General features: G+C 36.3%; 2 protein-coding genes across 2 annotated transcripts; both read left to right on the top strand.

Moving 5' to 3' along the window:
* Positions 1 to 1496: 1496 nt before the first annotated feature.
* LOC147568417 (WUSCHEL-related homeobox 5-like) lies at positions 1497 to 2433 on the top strand. Its single transcript, XM_086670947.1, has 2 exons — positions 1497 to 1945; positions 2040 to 2433. The coding sequence occupies exons 1-2, from the start codon at positions 1594 to 1596 to the stop codon at positions 2261 to 2263; spliced, it is 576 nt and encodes a 191-aa protein (XP_086527073.1). The 5' UTR covers positions 1497 to 1593; the 3' UTR covers positions 2264 to 2433.
* A 6752-nt stretch (positions 2434 to 9185) lies between these two features.
* LOC147568416 (sulfoquinovosyl transferase SQD2-like) lies at positions 9186 to 14472 on the top strand. Its single transcript, XM_086654858.1, has 11 exons — positions 9186 to 9936; positions 11079 to 11145; positions 11500 to 11570; positions 11863 to 11980; positions 12183 to 12256; positions 12389 to 12444; positions 12538 to 12621; positions 12739 to 12826; positions 12910 to 12987; positions 13296 to 13352; positions 13683 to 14472. Exons 1-11 carry the CDS (start codon positions 9581 to 9583, stop codon positions 14185 to 14187), a joined length of 1554 nt encoding a protein of 517 aa, XP_086510984.1. The 5' UTR covers positions 9186 to 9580; the 3' UTR covers positions 14188 to 14472.
* The last annotated feature ends 3546 nt before the right edge of the window (positions 14473 to 18018 follow it).

Here is an 18018-nt window from a genome sequence, read left to right as displayed (position 1 = left end):
AACGATTTAGATTTAAACGAGTCACCACCCAATAGTCATTTTATGGTACTTCATGGCATTAGCTCATAATTCAAACACTTTTTTTTTTTTTGTTGCAAGACATAATTCAAACTTCTTTACAACAACAATGTGTTGACAAAGTCTGTCAACCAAAGTCGTGCTAGTTAATCCTTTAGGTCGGTTTGTCAACCAATTGAATTGAACCATTTGGTACAAAGTTGAGCTTCAAAATAGACAATTTAGTTTGGTGAACCATAGTTTTTAATTTGAGCATCAAACTTATTTACAACAAAAATGTAGTAAATGTAATTGACTTCTAAAAATGATATTCTCTCTAGATCTGAACCAGTCATTGGCCGAAATTCTTTCCGGACATTGACCGGGCAAACAACACGGTCGATTAACTTCCATCACTATAAAGGCCTAAACCTTCAGCCGGGATATTGACCAGACATAGCGTTACATTCGATTAACTTTCATCACTATAATTCTATAAAGACCTAAACCTACTAACACTACGTATACATTTGATTCGTCCCAAAACCTCTGGTCTCTATCATACTAATCGTTAACATTAAAAATAAGAATAAAATAAAGTTGTTGAAAACTTTTAAAGTATTGTCTTCTCACCTCGCTGATCTAAACTTTGAACACTGTCAGCTTTTCTACTCTCTCTTTCTCTCTCTCTAGATATCGATCTGCACAAAAAACCAGACAAAACACCTCCATAAAATCCTAAAATCAAAGCAGGCTGAAATAAAGAAATCTAACTTATATACTCAGATCAAATTTTGGAAAAAGAAATTCAGTCACTTTTTTATGTGGGGTTAATTCCAAATTAGTCCCTAATTTGTGATCAATTCAACAACCCACCTCCATATTTATTTAGCATTGCAAGATGGTCCCTAAGACTTATTTTCCGTCAATTAACTTTATCTCCTCGTTTATATTTTTTTCTTTTACCATTAATTTGGTTTGTTTGTCTTTTTAATTCTTCAAATATATCACTGGTAGTCAGTCGATCACCTAACAACAATCATCATTAACAAATTCATCTTTTTTTTTCCAGTCTCCTTCCACCTTTAACATCTTTCACCACACCCCTATCTCCTTCAGTCCTCACTAATCTCCCTATTGCTTTATGTCTCGTGTCCCGGACGAAGAGATACTTAATCCTTTTCGTTCGGGATTCGAATCCCTCTTGTAGTATTTGAAATCTCAAAGACTCAGGCGTGGGTATTCTCACCTGGGTCGATACCCACACAACCGAGGGTTTCATATGGAGTAATAACTGTTAAAGACGACTAACGAAATCTGGCTTTCTGTGACATTTTAGGAAGCAAGACAAATATGAGGGCCAAAATATCTAGTTAGTCACATACTGGAGACCAAATTGAAATTAACTCTTTTTCATAGTATTATATATAACTGAACTGGGAATTGGATCTTTTCAGTTCAGATTCTTACTTCAGAGAGTTCAGAAAGAAAGTTCAGAAAGAGAGATCCAAAAGAGAAAGTCTGAGTTTTAGAGAGAGAAAGTAGCAGTAGTAGTACCTGAGTAGTAAGTAGTTTAGAGAGAGAGAGAGAGAGAAGATGGAAGGAGGAATGTCAGGTTTTTGTATAAAAGGAAGAAATAATAATGGTGGAAATGGAGGAACAAAATGTGGACGTTGGAATCCAACAACAGAACAAGTTAAAGTATTAACTGATTTATTTAGATCTGGACTTAGAACTCCAAGTACTGATCAAATTCAAAAAATTTCATCTCAGTTAAGTTTTTATGGTAAGATTGAAAGTAAAAATGTTTTTTATTGGTTTCAAAATCATAAAGCTAGAGAAAGACAAAAACGTCGAAGAATTTCTACTACTACTACTACTCTTGATTCTGCTTTGATCGAACGATCAACTGATCATGAAACTATATCATTCTTACCTTCATCTAAACGTGAGTAATTAACCCTAATTTCGATCATCAATCTTTTTCTCATCTTCTATGATTTCTAAATTTAGGGTTTCTGATTGATTCTTCTTTTTTTGAGTTGCAGATTTGAATCATTATCATCATAATCAGGAAACAGAGCATGAAATAAGGGAGATTGAAACTCTTCAATTATTTCCATTAAATTCTTATGAAGATAGTTCTGATTATCATTATCATCATCAACCAGAGAAGTTTAGATTTTATCTGAATAATAATAATGGGTATTCAATTGGGAAAGAGAATGATCATCCGCCATTAGATTTATGTTTAAGCTTTATGTAATCTTAACCATTAATGTTGATTAATTTGGATGAATTAATTTAGGATTAGGGTTTAGGTTTAGGTTTAGGTTTAATTTAATACTATGAGTAGAATAGATAAATTAATCAAAATGCTTCGACATTCTCTTCTTCCTCTACTAACGTGATAATAGTATTTCTTTTGTTTTGTTTTGTTTTATCTCTCTGTGTTTACTCTGTTGGATTGCTTGGAACTAGTTTCATGACTTTACTCTCTCTCTCTCTCTCTCTCTAGAATTTGATTGGATTTTCTCTCACTAGAATTGAACACGTTCAACATTGGAGGTTGTTGCATGATAGAAATGAGTTCTGTTTTAATTTTAATTTTCTACCACTGATTCCAAAGGTGTACTACCCACCATTGACTGCATTTTGTACTACTATAACTATGTCAGTATACATGCAATTTCAAAGGTACTACTACTTCACAAATAATTTCTTCCTGCCACAGTTTAGGCTGAATCCCAATCCATACACAACACATGGCCGTACATGATTTAGGGAGATGTATGCGGTCACATATCCCGGTTGGAATATAGTCGAGGTTATGGTCGAAAATAGTTTCATTTCTTTTTACCAATTTGTGTGAGGTCTTAAATGGGTATTCAATGATCCGATATATTTATATCTGTGATAATAGTCCTACATGGGAGAATGGGTAACTAGCAAACAAGAATATAAAGTATAGGTCATCTCCACTCGTTGCTAATTGGTTTTGAGGTGGATGACCACAAACTTAACAATGTCTTATGTGGCGTTTTTTTTTCTCTAAGTGAGTGTGACGGACTGACGGGTCTGAATCTCAATTGTTTGATCCAAAACCAAATATTGACAAATTTGACTCACAGTCAAACACAAAGTCTAAATTAGATGTTAGAGTTGATTAGAAAAATAACACTACTTATATAGTAGTATATGTCTTAATTGGCCAAATAACTTTTATATAATCAAGTGGTTTTTGTCCCAAACATTGTTGGAAAATGAGAAATATGGCTTTTGGAGAATTTCAAAGTCTGGTCAAACATGAAAAAGATTAAAACAAGAAGATAATCATGTATGTTATGTTTTCTATAGAATTTGTAAAAAACAAATCTTGTATAAGTCTAGTACTTTAATGTGTTTTTAGACTCAAGATGCATAAAGTTTTGAGGTGGATCACTTAACACACAGATGGCGGGAAACAAACATAAAGAGAGAGAACGAGTATTAGAGAAATGCTAAGATCACAAAGGATTTTGACAAAAGAAGGTTCCCAGCTAATGTGGCAGTTCTGGTTTGAAATTTTGACTAAATCTAAGCCGTTGAGAGATGAATATCGCAACCGCCACATCAGTTGGGAACCTTCTTTGGTCAAAATCCTTGGTGATTTTAACATTTCCCATTATATTATACAAATATATGTTTGGGTCAGGTTGCAACTCAAATGAGTATTATCTTTTTAACAAATGAAAAACTTGTATTGCAAACGGGTATGTGCAGTTGTGCACCCTCTTACATGAGAGGGATACCGGTTAGTTATCGGCGCTTTGAACTTGTAACCAATCTGCTATAGTCATCTTATAGAAGACGCCTGTTTGTACATACATACCACCTCTCGATGCACGGAGCACCTCAGAAAAATATAGAGATGAGGTACGTGTGTATGGGCCAAAATACGCCACCAAGAGTGCCCCAAGAAATTCACGATTAATGGGCTTACTCGGTGGCCAAACCCATAAACTAATGGCTAATGGGTCCGACCCATTTATCTTCGGACACCCGAAGCAACACCAAAGTAACGAAGCACTTTCAGCCCGGGAGGAAGAAGTCCGCCCTCGCCTCCTCACTAGGCTGAAATATGTAAGCACTTCCAGCCCTGGAAGAAGAGGTCTGCATCGCCTCCTCCGCAACCTAAGTACGAAAGCACATCCAGCTCGGAATAAAGGGGTCCGCCCTCAAATCCTCAACGGACCTCTTGCCGTATATCCGTTGGAGAGACATTACAGTCATTCAAGATGACCGTACCCCGGATATATCCGTTAGGGGGTTACGAAATCCATACTAATGGTGACAACCCATGCGTTACCACCATTAAAGATGACAACTCATCATCGGGTAACAGCCGACCCAAGACACTATAAAAGGACGGAATCAAGAATGATACAGATCATCTGATTCCGGGCAAACACATCGAGTACAGATTCAATACTAACATCCAATTTCTCTCTCATACAGAGCGAGCATCTGAGCAACCATCGAGCTTCCTTCCTCTCACCTAAAAACAATTGCGATCTAATATACGTGTGCAAGACCCTTCCAAGTACAGGACCCCTGTCAGGTGCAAGACCCTTCCCAGTGCAGGACCCCTGTCAGGTGCAAGACCCTTTCAAGTATAAGTCTTCCTCAAGGTTCTACCTACGTTTCTCTCTCCTGGACGACCTGACAACCAAGGAAGGGCGACCTACCATTATCTCTCCTAACGATCAACGTAGGCAAGTATTTTATCTCTCCTGGAGGTCAGGCTTTCCTTACCTCACCCACGTGAATATTTACAAGGTCAGACCTTAAAGATTCTCACTTCTTTACAATACATACCCCTGGACAAGGCAAACCATACCAGGGCTGCTTTATTTAAAGACAGACCTCATAGGCTGTCATATTCTCTCTCCAATCAAGTGAGTCATTCGTAGAGAGCGAGCTCCGGCCACTCTACGAGCCGTGCCTAAGCTCCTACCATTATCCAACCAACGGTAACATTCCAAGGCTAATATCCACGTACATTTTACTTCTCTTGCAAGCTTACTGACTTGACCTTCGGAGCCCCCTTAGGCTGGCACCATCCCGGTGTCCCCTAAGACCTCACGGTCACGTGTGTTGTTGTCTCTTTTGTCATAGGTTAAGCCCAAAGACGTCGTCGGTGTCTGCAAAATTATTAACAGGTGGAGGTCCGACATTCGGTCAACGGCCCGGTCCAGCTGACTTCTTGACCCGCGATTTCCTACCCCCACAACGTGTAATTTTCTCCATCTCTCAAAAATTTCACTAGCAAGGATTTCATCTCTTAATTCCTAATTTCTAATATTTCCATTTTACCAAAAATACAAATAAAGAAGAAAATATGGGGTAAAGAATTGAGGATAAGATTCTTGTGGAGAGCTTGTGCCCAAAACACTTCCTAGTTGCATTTTCTTATAATCTTATCTTCATCCAATGGTTCTAATTCAATTCAACAAAAAGAACACCACCACGAATTCATAATATCACAACTAATTAAATTGTTTATATCTCATTCCCCATTGAAGAACATCAATCACTCCACTAGAGAGAGAGAAAGTACTAGAGAGAGGAACTAGCTAGTGAGATGGCTTCATTGACAATTGGTTTTGGTCCAGCAGTAGTAACAGGGGGAAGAGTATATGCAGCAACAGCAGCAAGTAAGGGAGCCAAAGAAGAGAAAGGATTTCTTGATTGGATATTGGGTGGAATGCAAAAAGAAGATCAATTTTTTGAAACTGATCCAATCTTAAAAAAGGTTGAGGACAAAAATGGAGGTACTACTACTAGTGGTAGAAAGGGTAATTCTGTTGCTGTTCCTCCCAAAAAATCTGGTGGTTTTGGTGGTCTTTTTGCCAAAAAATAAAATAAACTAAACTATATATATATTTCAGTTATTAGTATGAAGATTATCAAGTTGTTGTTTAAACATCAATTTTTATGATGTCTAATTCAATTTATGCACTTATGAAAGCTTCATAAAGTTGGTTGATTATGCATTTGATATTTTAGTTGGAGACGAAAATTGTTGTGATGCTATAGATTTGCTATATTCCTAAGTGATTTTGAAATATATTCATTTTTTTCTGTAGGCAAGTCTAGAATTTTAATTTGCACAGATAGTACAGAGTATTAACATTATCCCACATTATCTAAACATCAAAATTTGCAACGAAGTTGGATGGTTTGGAGTCATTTTGTTGTAAGCCGATTTTTAAGAATAATGAAGTCAAATGGTCTTTTAGCATAGCGTTCTAAAATGATACTCATCCAAGTTTGAAATACTCTATACTGGAACCTTAGTGTAGAGTATTAACATTATCCCACATCATCTAAACATGGAAATTTACAAAGAAGATGAGGGCCGATTTTCAAGGACAAGGAAGTCAAATGGTCTTTTAGCACAACGTACTGAAACGATACTCTTCCAAGTTTCAAATATCCATTCCGTATTTTGAAAGAAAATTCTATAGACTCCCACTAAAACATAGGAAATATTGTGAAGGGGCGCCTTTAGTAGTAATACTTCCGTCTCACAAGTATATACAAAATATTATATTTTATAGGCACCACTAAGAATACTTTCTCAACCCAAATTTGCTACTATTTGGTCAATTTACATAGGATAGAAGCCTAGACCAAATGTTTGGTAATTGCACCAATTTTTGGTAGTTCGGAAGGAGAGAAACGGATACATGATTAGAGGTTATGTACGTGGGCTGGTACAAATGATGTATTTTTCTATTAAATTTAAATATTTGTTCATTTCCGACATACAAAAGGTGTGTTAATTAAGACTTAGAGTTTTTATGTGCATCAAAAGATTTATTTCTTATCACATCAAAAAAAAAAAAGATTTAATTCTTTATGTTCCCGGATTAATTTTTAAATGAATAATGCCAACCATGTGTTAGGTTTGTAGCAATTAAAGAAAGGGCCTACATCCAAAATGAAATATAATGTTAGAAAGGAGGATAGTTCAACAAAAAAAAATGTTAGAAAGGAGGAAGTATGTAGGCGCCTCCCATTTTTTACTAATGGCGCTTCTCTTCTATTGGCACCTGCCATTTCACACAAATTGCTATTAGCACCTCTTCCTAGATCGTCCCCAACTTCAATGTTCGATCGGTGATGCCGTTAGCGCCTTTTCTTCTTCAGTCTAAACGAGTGTGACTTGAAGAGACTTTTCATATTTGTTGCACAACGACATTCAAAGGGTGGTTGAAGGTTTCAAGCTTGCACCCCTTTATAGTTCGGTGAAGACGAAATCAATTTGATTCCAAGTAATTTCTTTTGTTCTTTTTGTTCCTCACTTAATCCAGACAAATCAGTCCAATTAATGGTACAAAAAACAACGGAGTCGAGCTGATTATGAGTACGACATGAGGCATCTCATATGTTTAGAGACTCTCTGAGATATGTAACGAAATTCAGACTATTCCCATTGATTTTGGTTATATATTTCAAATTATCTAGTCTGAACTTGTGCAAATGTTTTGTCTCTTGATAGATAAATCAGGCATAAAAACGAATAGATATACAAGATTTGGTAAAAAATCTGTTTGGCCATAGTGTTTTCTGAACCAAATCTTAAAGCATCTCAATGCAAGACACAATCTTAAAATTCTAAGTGCCGCATAAGACTTCAGAGTTTTTCTTTTCTAAAAAAAACTCTCAAATGCAAAACTCAATTGAGATCTTAAGATGATGTGGAAGTATTTAATTTTAAGATGTCTCAATTACAAATTCAATTTTTGAGATCTCTTTTGAGTGTCTCAAGTATCCTAGTCATGAAATTTAATTTCAGGACTAATAGAAAGTTTATTTCACTCAATTACTTTTTCCTAATAAATCTATGTGCGACATGTGTAACTATTAGGTTTTCTTGAGTGTTGCATTGGAGAAAGACTTGAGTTAGAAATGCTTAATTTAGTCATATAGAAAAGATAATTTCAATTGAGACTTGACACATTAGTTAATTAGAGTTGGACGATGTTTCGGGGAAATAAGGATGTTTAACGAGGAAGACAGTTTTAGGTGGAAACAAAATTTTTTTGTTTCCTCCAAACACTACCAACTTCTTATGTTTTGATTTTTTTTCTTCCACCAGCTTCCTTCTCACCAACATCAACTCCGGCGGCCATTAATTTTTGCGACAACAACTCTGGTCATCTATCTCCCTCTCTCTCTTCATCCCTCTCTTTTATCTTCTCTCTTTGTTCTCTCTCTCTCTTTCCTTTCTCTTCTCTCTCTTTCCTCACTTTTATTTTCATAGTTCCGGCGAAGGGGCCTCTTCGCCGGAACCCTCGTCTGACAAACTAGACGAGTTGTCTGGTGGAACCAGGCGAAACTCGTCTAGATCTAGACTCCAGATCCAGACGAAGGAGTCCTTCCTTCGTCTGATTTTCCAGACGAAGGGTTCCGGCGAAGGGACCATTCCCTTCGCGAAACTTACAGAGAGTGAGTGAGAAGAGAGAGAGAGACTGAGAAGAGAGAGAGAGAGTGTGAGAAGAGAAAGACTGAGAAGAGAGTGAGAAGAGAGAGAGACTGAGAAGAGAGAGACTAGGAAGAGAGAGATAGAGTCGGTCGGCGGTGGCTGGAGAGAGAGGGTCGGCCGGAGAAGAGAGAGAGGAAAGGGATAAGATGCGTTTGGTTTGAATTTTTTTTGCTTTCCACCATCTTCTCCGGAAACTTTTCTACTTTTCCCAAAACGATAGCCTTAAAGTTTTTCTAAAAAACACTCACTTCAAGTATAGGAAAAACTCCAAGTGAAGAACACAATTTCAATGTTAGTAAAAGGACAACGATGATGCTTTATTATTTATTTTTTGTTGAAAGAAGATAGCCCTTATTGGGTCATAGAAAACCAAATCCAATGCATACTAGTAAGAAAATGGACCTAATCAAATCCATAATTTATGCTTACAATTATACAAATTCATAAATTAAGGTCTCAAATTGGATAAGAATGAAAATGATTATTTTTTTTTTGTGTTGCAACCAAAGTTCTTTGCTTGCACGAGTGGTTCATTTCATCTTAATACCTCTGTAGTAATTTCGTTGAAATGAATATATATTTGTACACCAGTTTACTGTACAACATGTAAATATTGGTTGTTTTAAAAACTTATTCATATTGGCCAATAACTGGTAGTCCAGTTGGTAAGTGCATCTACTTCGCATTACGGAGGTCCCAAGTTTGATTCTAAAGAGGTGCAAATTCAAGAAATGTTCATGTAGGTTTTAATCCAGTGGTAATTCACATCGTGATGTATCAATGCCTTTGTACATGTAGACAAATAGAGAGAATTTGGTAGTTCTTGTGGTAAATAACCCCTCACATTCACACGGAGAGAGGTAGATGGAGTTGGCAATTGGCATTATAGCATATACTGAGTATACTACAATTTTATTCCTCTAACTAATTGAGAATATCCAATCAGAATTCTCTCATTCCAAAACCCCAGATTCCTTTCTCTCACTTTCAGGTTTAATTATCAATTAATTTTAAAATCTAAAACTTCAACACCACCTTTGGACACCCACCATGAGTACTAGTATTTCTCTCTCTATAAATCCTCTCTCTCCTCTATTTCTTCCTTCTACCAACAACTCTTCTTCTTCTTCTTCTTCCTCTACTAGTCAACTTTCTTCTTCAACTCTCAGAATCTCATATTCTCTGTTTACTTCAACTAGAAATCTAAAACCCAATTCCTCAAACTGGAAAGAAACCCATTTTCTGAAATTTATTGAGAGAAAGAGAGGAAGAAAAAGAATGTCAATTACAGAAGTTTTATTGGAAAATGGAGGAGTCAATGAAGAGAATCCTCCTGTTTTGGAAGAAACAGAAGCTAATTCTAAACCAAGACGAATTGCTCTTTTTGTGGAACCTTCCCCTTTTGCGTGAGTAATTTAGTTCTAATCTCTGTGGGTTTTGTAATTAAGTTTTAGTATCAAACTTCTAATCAGAGCTATAAACTTGTTTGTTATTTTGGTATTTGAATCTAATTTGGTTCTAGTGTTGACTTATACAACACAAAGATTTAAGTGGTTAGGTGGGTGAGGCTACTCTATGGTTAATAGTGGTTTGGTGGGTGCGGTCTACTCTACGGGAACAATGGTGGGATGATTTTCACTCTGAATGAAAAATAAGATTAATGAGATTTCTCGGCCTCAGAATTTGTGGCTAACTAAACCCGATATACCCTTTATATTGATACAACACGTTATAAGATTAGGACAAACATAGGTAAAAAGGGTAGTCAACAACCCTTGGTTGGAGTGGTAGGAGGTATAATCTTACACCCTAGAGGCTAGAGGTCAAGGGTTCGAGACACGCTCAACAATTCAAAAAAAAAAAAGTAAAAAGGGTAGTTTTTCAAGTTGAGAACCACGTTAGATATCGACCTATACTCAAGGCACTTCCAAGTTTCTTACCACCTCCAATTCAATGGCTTTTTTTAGTTATGTTAAATGGTACTTAATTGAGCAATACTTTCATCATTTCTTAGTCTAGGTATGTCTGATTTCACTGGGTCTTATTTCATAGTCTTCTTTTTGCAAACATGTCTGTGGACTCATTGACCAACAACTTTTTGAATTTCTGTTTCAAGATCTAATATTTGGATGGTTTCAGTTGTCTGGTTTTATGGCTTCTACGACTATAAAGTTTTTTAGGTAGCCCAGTTGGTACGTGCATCTACTCCGCAATACGGAGGTCCCAAGTTCGATCCCGTGGAGGTGCAAATCCAGGAATATTGAACTTGGGTATAAATAAAGTATTATCTTTGGGCTTTAGGCCATTAATTTCGTCGGACTTTAGGCCATTAGTTCCGTTGGGCTTTAGGCCAGTAGTAATTCGGCAGTTCTCGTGCTTATCACATCGTATCGATGTATCAATGCCTTTGTAATGACCATTGTAGTCAATATTAAAAAAAAAAACTATAAAGTTTTTTTTTGGAGAGATTCTAGTTTAGACTGTTCATAATATTTGCATCCTATTGACAATTTGCTGTTACTAGTACTTACTAGAATTCATTTTGCAGTTATGTATCTGGGTACAAAAATCGGTTCCAGAATTTCATCAAATACCTGCGCGAAATGGGTGATGAAGTAAATTCCTATTAATGTTTTTGTTAGTATTTCATTCATGTTATTGTTTAATCTGCTTAATCGTTTTTTTTTATCATGAAAATACATACTTTGTGTTAATCGTTAAGTTACTTCTAGGCTCGGATATTACCCAAGTACCCTTGTGTGGTCATTTGTAAATTCTAACTTCTAAGAAAACACATACTTCGTCAAGATCCCGATAATTAGTAATACACTCATAAGTCATAAGTCATGTTCAAGCGAACTTGTTAACTCATACATCCATAAGTTCATTTCAGGTTTTCTTCCTTTAGCAGTCAAGTTATCCAATTAAACTTTATGATGATGAAGAGGTTACAAAAATGTGTGTTTTAGGTTATGGTTGTAACAACCCATGAAGGAGTTCCAGATGAGTTCCATGGAGCCAAATTGATCGGGTCAAAGAGGTAATTCTACTACTTGCGAATAGATTTCCGTACTTATCTGCCTCGAGTTCTTTATCGTTGCTATATCTTACCCGTTTTCTCATAGTCTTATAGACTATGCTTTTGAAATAGTACAGGATGTATTGTTCTATTAAAGAACTCCACCATATGTTCTATAATTTTGATTTGTCGCTTCCTCCATTCTGTGGCACTTCGACTCATCAAAACACTTATCCTTTAAGGCTCACCGGTTCTCATTTCTATTCTCTTTCACTCATTGTACTAATGGTTGTCAAGATTTCCATGTTTTCAGCTTCCCCTGTCCTTGGTATACTAAGGTGCCACTTTCACTAGCACTTAGTCCTAGAATAATATCGGAGGTTGCGAACTTCAAGCCTGACATTATACATGCATCATCACCTGGAATTATGGTAATTTCCTGGAAGTTCTTTGTTTTCCTATTTACGGAATTCTCATGGATTGTGCCTCTCTTCGCCTTGGCGAGGGCCCACTTCCTCGTTGAAGAGTCAGGGCTCCTCGGAAGACATCCTCAGATTAGCACCATCTTCCTTGATATTGTTGAGTATATAAATCTTGTAATAATATAGCTAATATCATTAAAATTTGGCATAGGTATTTGGAGCTCTCATCATTGCAAAACTCTTAAGTGTTCCGATCGTTATGTCATATCACACCCATGTGCCAATGTGAGTTCTGGTTTCCAGTTCTTCTTTAGGTTTTAAAATTGAATTATTACGTAAAATATTTTGGTTATGGAATACATCAAAGTATCAAATATTTAATGGTGTAAAACTGATACTTTGTATGTCATCTTACAGATATATTCCAAGATACACTTTTAGTTGGCTGGTGACACCAATGTGGATGGTTATAAGTAAGCTTATCTCCGCACTAGCTTGATATTTTCGAGATCACTGACTAATTCAGCTGGGTAACCATCTAATATTCGACCTTTCTGTTTGTCAAGAATTTCTTCACGGGGCTGCCGATCTTACTCTTGTCCCATCAGCTGCCATCAGTAGGGATCTCCAAGAGTATCAAGTGACCTCAGGTAAAAGATGAACTCAAATGAAGCTTATTTTCTTTATTACTTTAACTATTCTTATCGTCTATGTTTTATTTTCATGGTATTGATATGGGGTTCCTCATTTTCTGTATAAATTTTTAGCTAATAAAATACGTCTCTGGACTAAGGGTGTTGATTCGATAAGCTTTCACCCCCGCTTTAGAAGCCACGAAATGAGATGTTTACTGAGGTAAATCGGTTATATCACATTTATTCTTGACTATCATAGTAAGATTTCTTCTCTCTCAATCTTCAGTTTTTTTGTTCAAACAGCAACAACGAACCTGAGAAACCATTGATAATTCATGTTGGACGACTTGGAGTTGAGAAGAGCTTAGATTTTCTAAAAGGGTAAGTTGCTAATTTTCTTTCCCCTGTTTTAGAGCTTAGATTTTCTAAAAGGGTAAGTTGCTAATTTTCTTTCCCCTGTTTTCAAGTTTTCATTCTGTTCACTTCGATTGAAATTGTGGTGGATCAATCATGGTTACCCAAAAATGTTTATAACCAATCTCACTATGATTACGAAGGGTTTAAAACTCATGAAAAAATCGAACTCGAGAAGGAAATGAAATGAGTAGGCAGTAAGCTGAGACTCAATTAAAAAGACACATACTTTGCTTGATTGAATCTAACCTCTAGACAAACTTGTTATAATGCAGGGTCATGGATAGACTTCCAGAAGCACGGATTGCTTTTATTGGCGATGGACCATATAGGTAAACAAGAACAAACATCTAATTTAATTGGTTTCTCAAATAGATTCCAATCTTAATATTACCCGCCTTATGAGCTTTCTTAGCGAAGTGTTAATTCACATCACTAATAATATCCCACATGGCTCGGTGAAGCGTCCGGACACAGTGCTATAGGTACGAGCCATAGCCATAGTGCTTTCATGGAAAACAAAACCCTTAAACCACCGCGTTTGGGCATGGGTTGCAAAAATAGGAACAGTACTGATTACTACTAGGGCTCAATTACAATACTAATAGCATTTCAAGATTTCACTTTCTTGTATTCAAATGCATCCGTAATACTATTTGCAGGCCGGAACTAGAAACCATATTTTCGGGAATGCCTGCAGTATTCACAGGGATGTTAAGTGGTGAAGAGCTCTCAAAAGCATATGCAAGTGGTGATGTTTTCATAATGCCATCAGAGTCGGAAACTCTAGGACTCGTTGTCCTAGAATCCATGTCCTCTGGGGTGCCTGTGGTCGGAGTTCGTGCAGGAGGAATCCCAGATATAATCCCAGAAGAACAAGAAGGAAAGACAGGATTTCTTTATGCTCCTGGAGATCTTGAAGACTGCTTAAGCAAATTAGTACCTCTCCTTCAAAACTCTGAACTGAGAGAAACTATGGGTAAAGCGGCTCGAGAGGACATGGAGAAGTACGATTGGAAAGCTGCCACGAAAAAGATTAGGAACGAGCAATATAATGATGCTATCTGGTTTTGGCGAAAGAAGCAAGAAGAACTACTCAAACCCATTGAGTGGTTTAAACAGATCTTCGCTCCACAAGCCAAAACTACACCTACTTATGTGAAATGATGGTAATGGAAAAATTGAACTTGGGTGTTTGTACGACTTTCTAAAAAAAAAGGTGCCGAAGAAGACAATTTATAGGTTCTTAGGGTGATAATTGTAATTAGTGATTTATGTGTATCTTGTACGAGTTTAGAGAAGTAGGATCTAATGGTGAATTTGTGGTTTTTAGCTTGTCTATATGAACATGTTTCATCTAGTGTATAATGTACTTTCTTTTATGTCTTTCAGCTTGTCGAAACGATGTTAATAACTTCACTCGTAATGTAATAAGTGAAGTTTCCTTTTGTGTGTTCGTAAATTGTCGAATTCTAAGGGTTTTTTTATTAATCAATTAAAATTTTTTTTGTATATTACCTACGAGTTCCCAATCATGGAATTAGACAAAATGGAGTATATCATTGGGGATATATGTTAAAACTAGAAATGTACTTTGATATTGTAATAACATATGGGGTTTTCATCAGATAATTGTGAAAGTACGTGAGGAGAAAATATAGTTATTTTCGGATTTATTGATAAATATGATAATAAGAGGTTAGACAACCTTCTCTCTAGAGTGGTGAATTGGTGATATTGCACAGTTAGATAGAACTGCATATTTTAGATTTGGGTTATTTCCCTAATGGCCCCCTACTTTGTGACCAGCTTCTTGTCTGGCCCCCCACTTTACGAGAAATACCCATATGGCCCCCTTCCGCTATAACACCGTTACTCCTTCTCCTCCACCTCTTTTTCTCTCTCTGCCAAGTCACATCACATCATCTGTTACGCCACCTCATCACCTTCTCCGGCAGAGGTCGCCGGCCGGTCAAATTTCCGGCCAGCGACCTACAAACTAAAAAAAAAAATTCTCTCTTCCTCTCTCTCTCTATAACACTACTCTGGCGAAGGGAGACCTTCACCGAAGTGGTCTGTTCTTCAATGAACAGACCAAGGTCTGTTCCTGAAGAATAAATCTCGGTCTGTTCCTGAAGAATAGATCTCGGTTTGTTCTTCACGAACAAATCTCGGTCTGTTCTTCACGAACAAATCTCGGTCTGTTCTTCAAGAACAGACCACTCCGGCGAAGGTCTCCCTTCACCGGAGTAGTGTTAGAGAAAGAGATAATTTTTTTTTTTTTTAGTTTGAAGGTCGCCGGCCGGCGACCCCTGCCGGAGAAGGTGATGAGGTGGCGTAACAGATGATGTGGCGTGACTTGGCAGAGAGAGAAAACATGATGGAGGAGAGAGAGTGACGGAAAGTTAACGGTGTCAGAAAAAGGGGGTCATATGGGTATTTTTGCTAATTTGGAGGGCCAGGCAGGAAGCTGATCACAAAGTAGGGGGCCATTAAGGAAATAACCCTTTAGATTTAGATGATTTTTGTTACATTTGTCGTAGAATTTTAATTCAATGTTTCATATGGTTGAATTTACTCTTTACACATTATCGTGACCTTGTCTATTAGGATAATAAAATATCATTTTAAAGAAATATATAAAATTAAATAAAATATAAATGTTACAAGATTGTGTAGATCAACCTTCTAGACTACGCACTATTTATTTTAGCATTACAGGACCTCACAATAATAGAACATATAATTAAGAAAATATTTGTAATCTCTTATAAAGAGTGACCACATTTTTGTTTTTCCTTTATCTCCGATGCAAACCTCAAAATAAAATCGAATTGTTTTATGTGTCAAGTTTCATTTTAGATTTTCTTTCTTATTAGACACTAATGAGATCTTCAAATGAAAATACATCTTCAATATAACACTTTAAAAATTACGTATCTGAAATTCTCTAAGAGCATCTCCAATGCAAAACTCAAAAAATCTCTATTCATCCTATGTGTTAAGTTTCAATTGAGATTCTCACTCCTAGGTGGCGTTAATAGAGATTCTTAATTTTTTTTATGTCTCAAATGCAAAACTCTAAACTTATCTTATTTACTTATGTGACATAGTTATTTTCGTAAATAAATTAATTAGTTATTTTAGAAAATATAGAAGACTCAATTACTATTGATGAGTTGGACAATTAGAGATATCTCAAGAGGAAACTCTAGAAATAGAGTGTCCTCTTGAGATATCTCTATTCCATCCTCGACACGTCATCTTAGAGATCCAAATAGAGTGTTGCATTGGAGAGGATTTTTAATCAAAAACTCAAAAAATCCGAGGTGGCACTCGGAGTTTCTAAGATTGAGTGTTGCATTGGAGATGCTCTAAATAGGTAGTTTTGCTTTTAAGAGCATCTCCAATGCAACACTCAATCTTAGAAACTCTGAGCGCCACATAAGATTTTTAGAGTTTTTGCTTGAAAACTCTCTCCAATGCAACACCCTATTTGGATCTCTAAGATGACGTGTCGAGGGTGGAATAGAGATATCTCAAGAGGACACTCTAGAAATGGAGTGTCCTCTTGAGATATCTCTAATTGTGCAATTCATCAATATTTGAATTATAGCCAATAGAAATCGAGTTTTCCATATAATTAATTATTTCTTTACAAAAATAACTACGACACATAACAAATAAGAGAAGTTTAGAATTTTGCATTGGAGACACAAAAAAGTTGAAGATCTCTATTTCCGCCACATAGAAGTGAGAATCTCAATTGGAACTTGACATATATGACAAATAGAGATCTTTTTGAGTTTTGCATTGGAGATTTTATAATATTGAGTGGACAGTTGAGATCTTTAACAGATCTCAGAGCATCTCCAATGCAAAACTCAAAAAAATCTCCATTCATCATATGTGTCAAGTTCCAATTGAGATTCTCACTCCTATGTGGCGTTAATAGAGATCTTCAATTTCTTGTTGTCTCCAATGCAAAACTCTAAAATTATCTTATTTACTCATGTGGCATAGTTATTTTTCTAAATAAATAATTAGTTATTTTAGAAAATATAGAAGACTTGATTTCTATTGGTTGAAAATCAAATATTGATGAGTTGGACAATTAGAGATATCTCAAGAGGACACTCTAGAAATAGAGTGTCCTCTTGAGATATCTCTATTTCACTCTCGACACGTCATCTTAGAGATCTAAATAGAGTGTTGCATTGGAGATGATTTTTAAGAAAAAACTCTAAAAATCCTACATGACACTCGGAGTTTCTAAGATTGACTGTTGCATTGGAGATGCTCTCAACTGTCCACTCAATATTTACAAAGTGAAATGGTTCATGGGGACCCCTTTTAACAAAATTGGGGTGGCCTTATAAAACTCCCCTAATCTAAGAGCATCTCCAATGCAAAACTCAAAAAATCTCAATTCATCCTATTTGTCAAGTTTCAATTGAGATTCTCACTCCTAGGTGTCGAAAATAGAGATCCTCAATTCTTGTATGTCTCCAATGCAACACTCTAAACTCTTTTATTTTACTTACGTGTCATTGTTATTTTTGTAAAAAAAATAATTAGTTATTTTGCAAATATACGAAGACTTGATTTCTATTGGTTGAAATTTAAATATTGATGAGTTGGACAATTAGAGATATCTCACGAGGACACTCTGAAAATAGAGTGTCCTCTTGAGATATCTCTATTCCACTCTCGACACATCATCTTTGAGATCTTAGTTGAGTTTTGCATTGGAGATGATTTTGTAAGAAAAACGCAGAAAATCCTATGTGGCACTCCGAGTTTCTAAGATTGAGTTTTGCATTGGAGATGCTCTCATTCATATAAGGGTTAATTCCGTTTTGGCCCCCAATTTGTGACCAACTCACCGTTTTAGCCCTCATAAGTGTCCGGGAGTTCGTTTTGACCCCAAAAATACTTTTTGGTCAACTATTACATCATCAATTTCTGGCCAGATATTTTGTATTCCCAGTCTACCCC

This window comes from Eschscholzia californica, unplaced genomic scaffold (genome assembly GCF_041429995.1).
Source record: "Eschscholzia californica isolate CP2 unplaced genomic scaffold, dmEscCali1.0.p SCAF_1, whole genome shotgun sequence".
Taxonomy (NCBI): Eukaryota; Viridiplantae; Streptophyta; class Magnoliopsida; order Ranunculales; family Papaveraceae; genus Eschscholzia; species Eschscholzia californica.
Note: the sequence above shows the minus strand (reverse complement) of the source record. Positions and strands in the feature narration are given on the sequence as shown.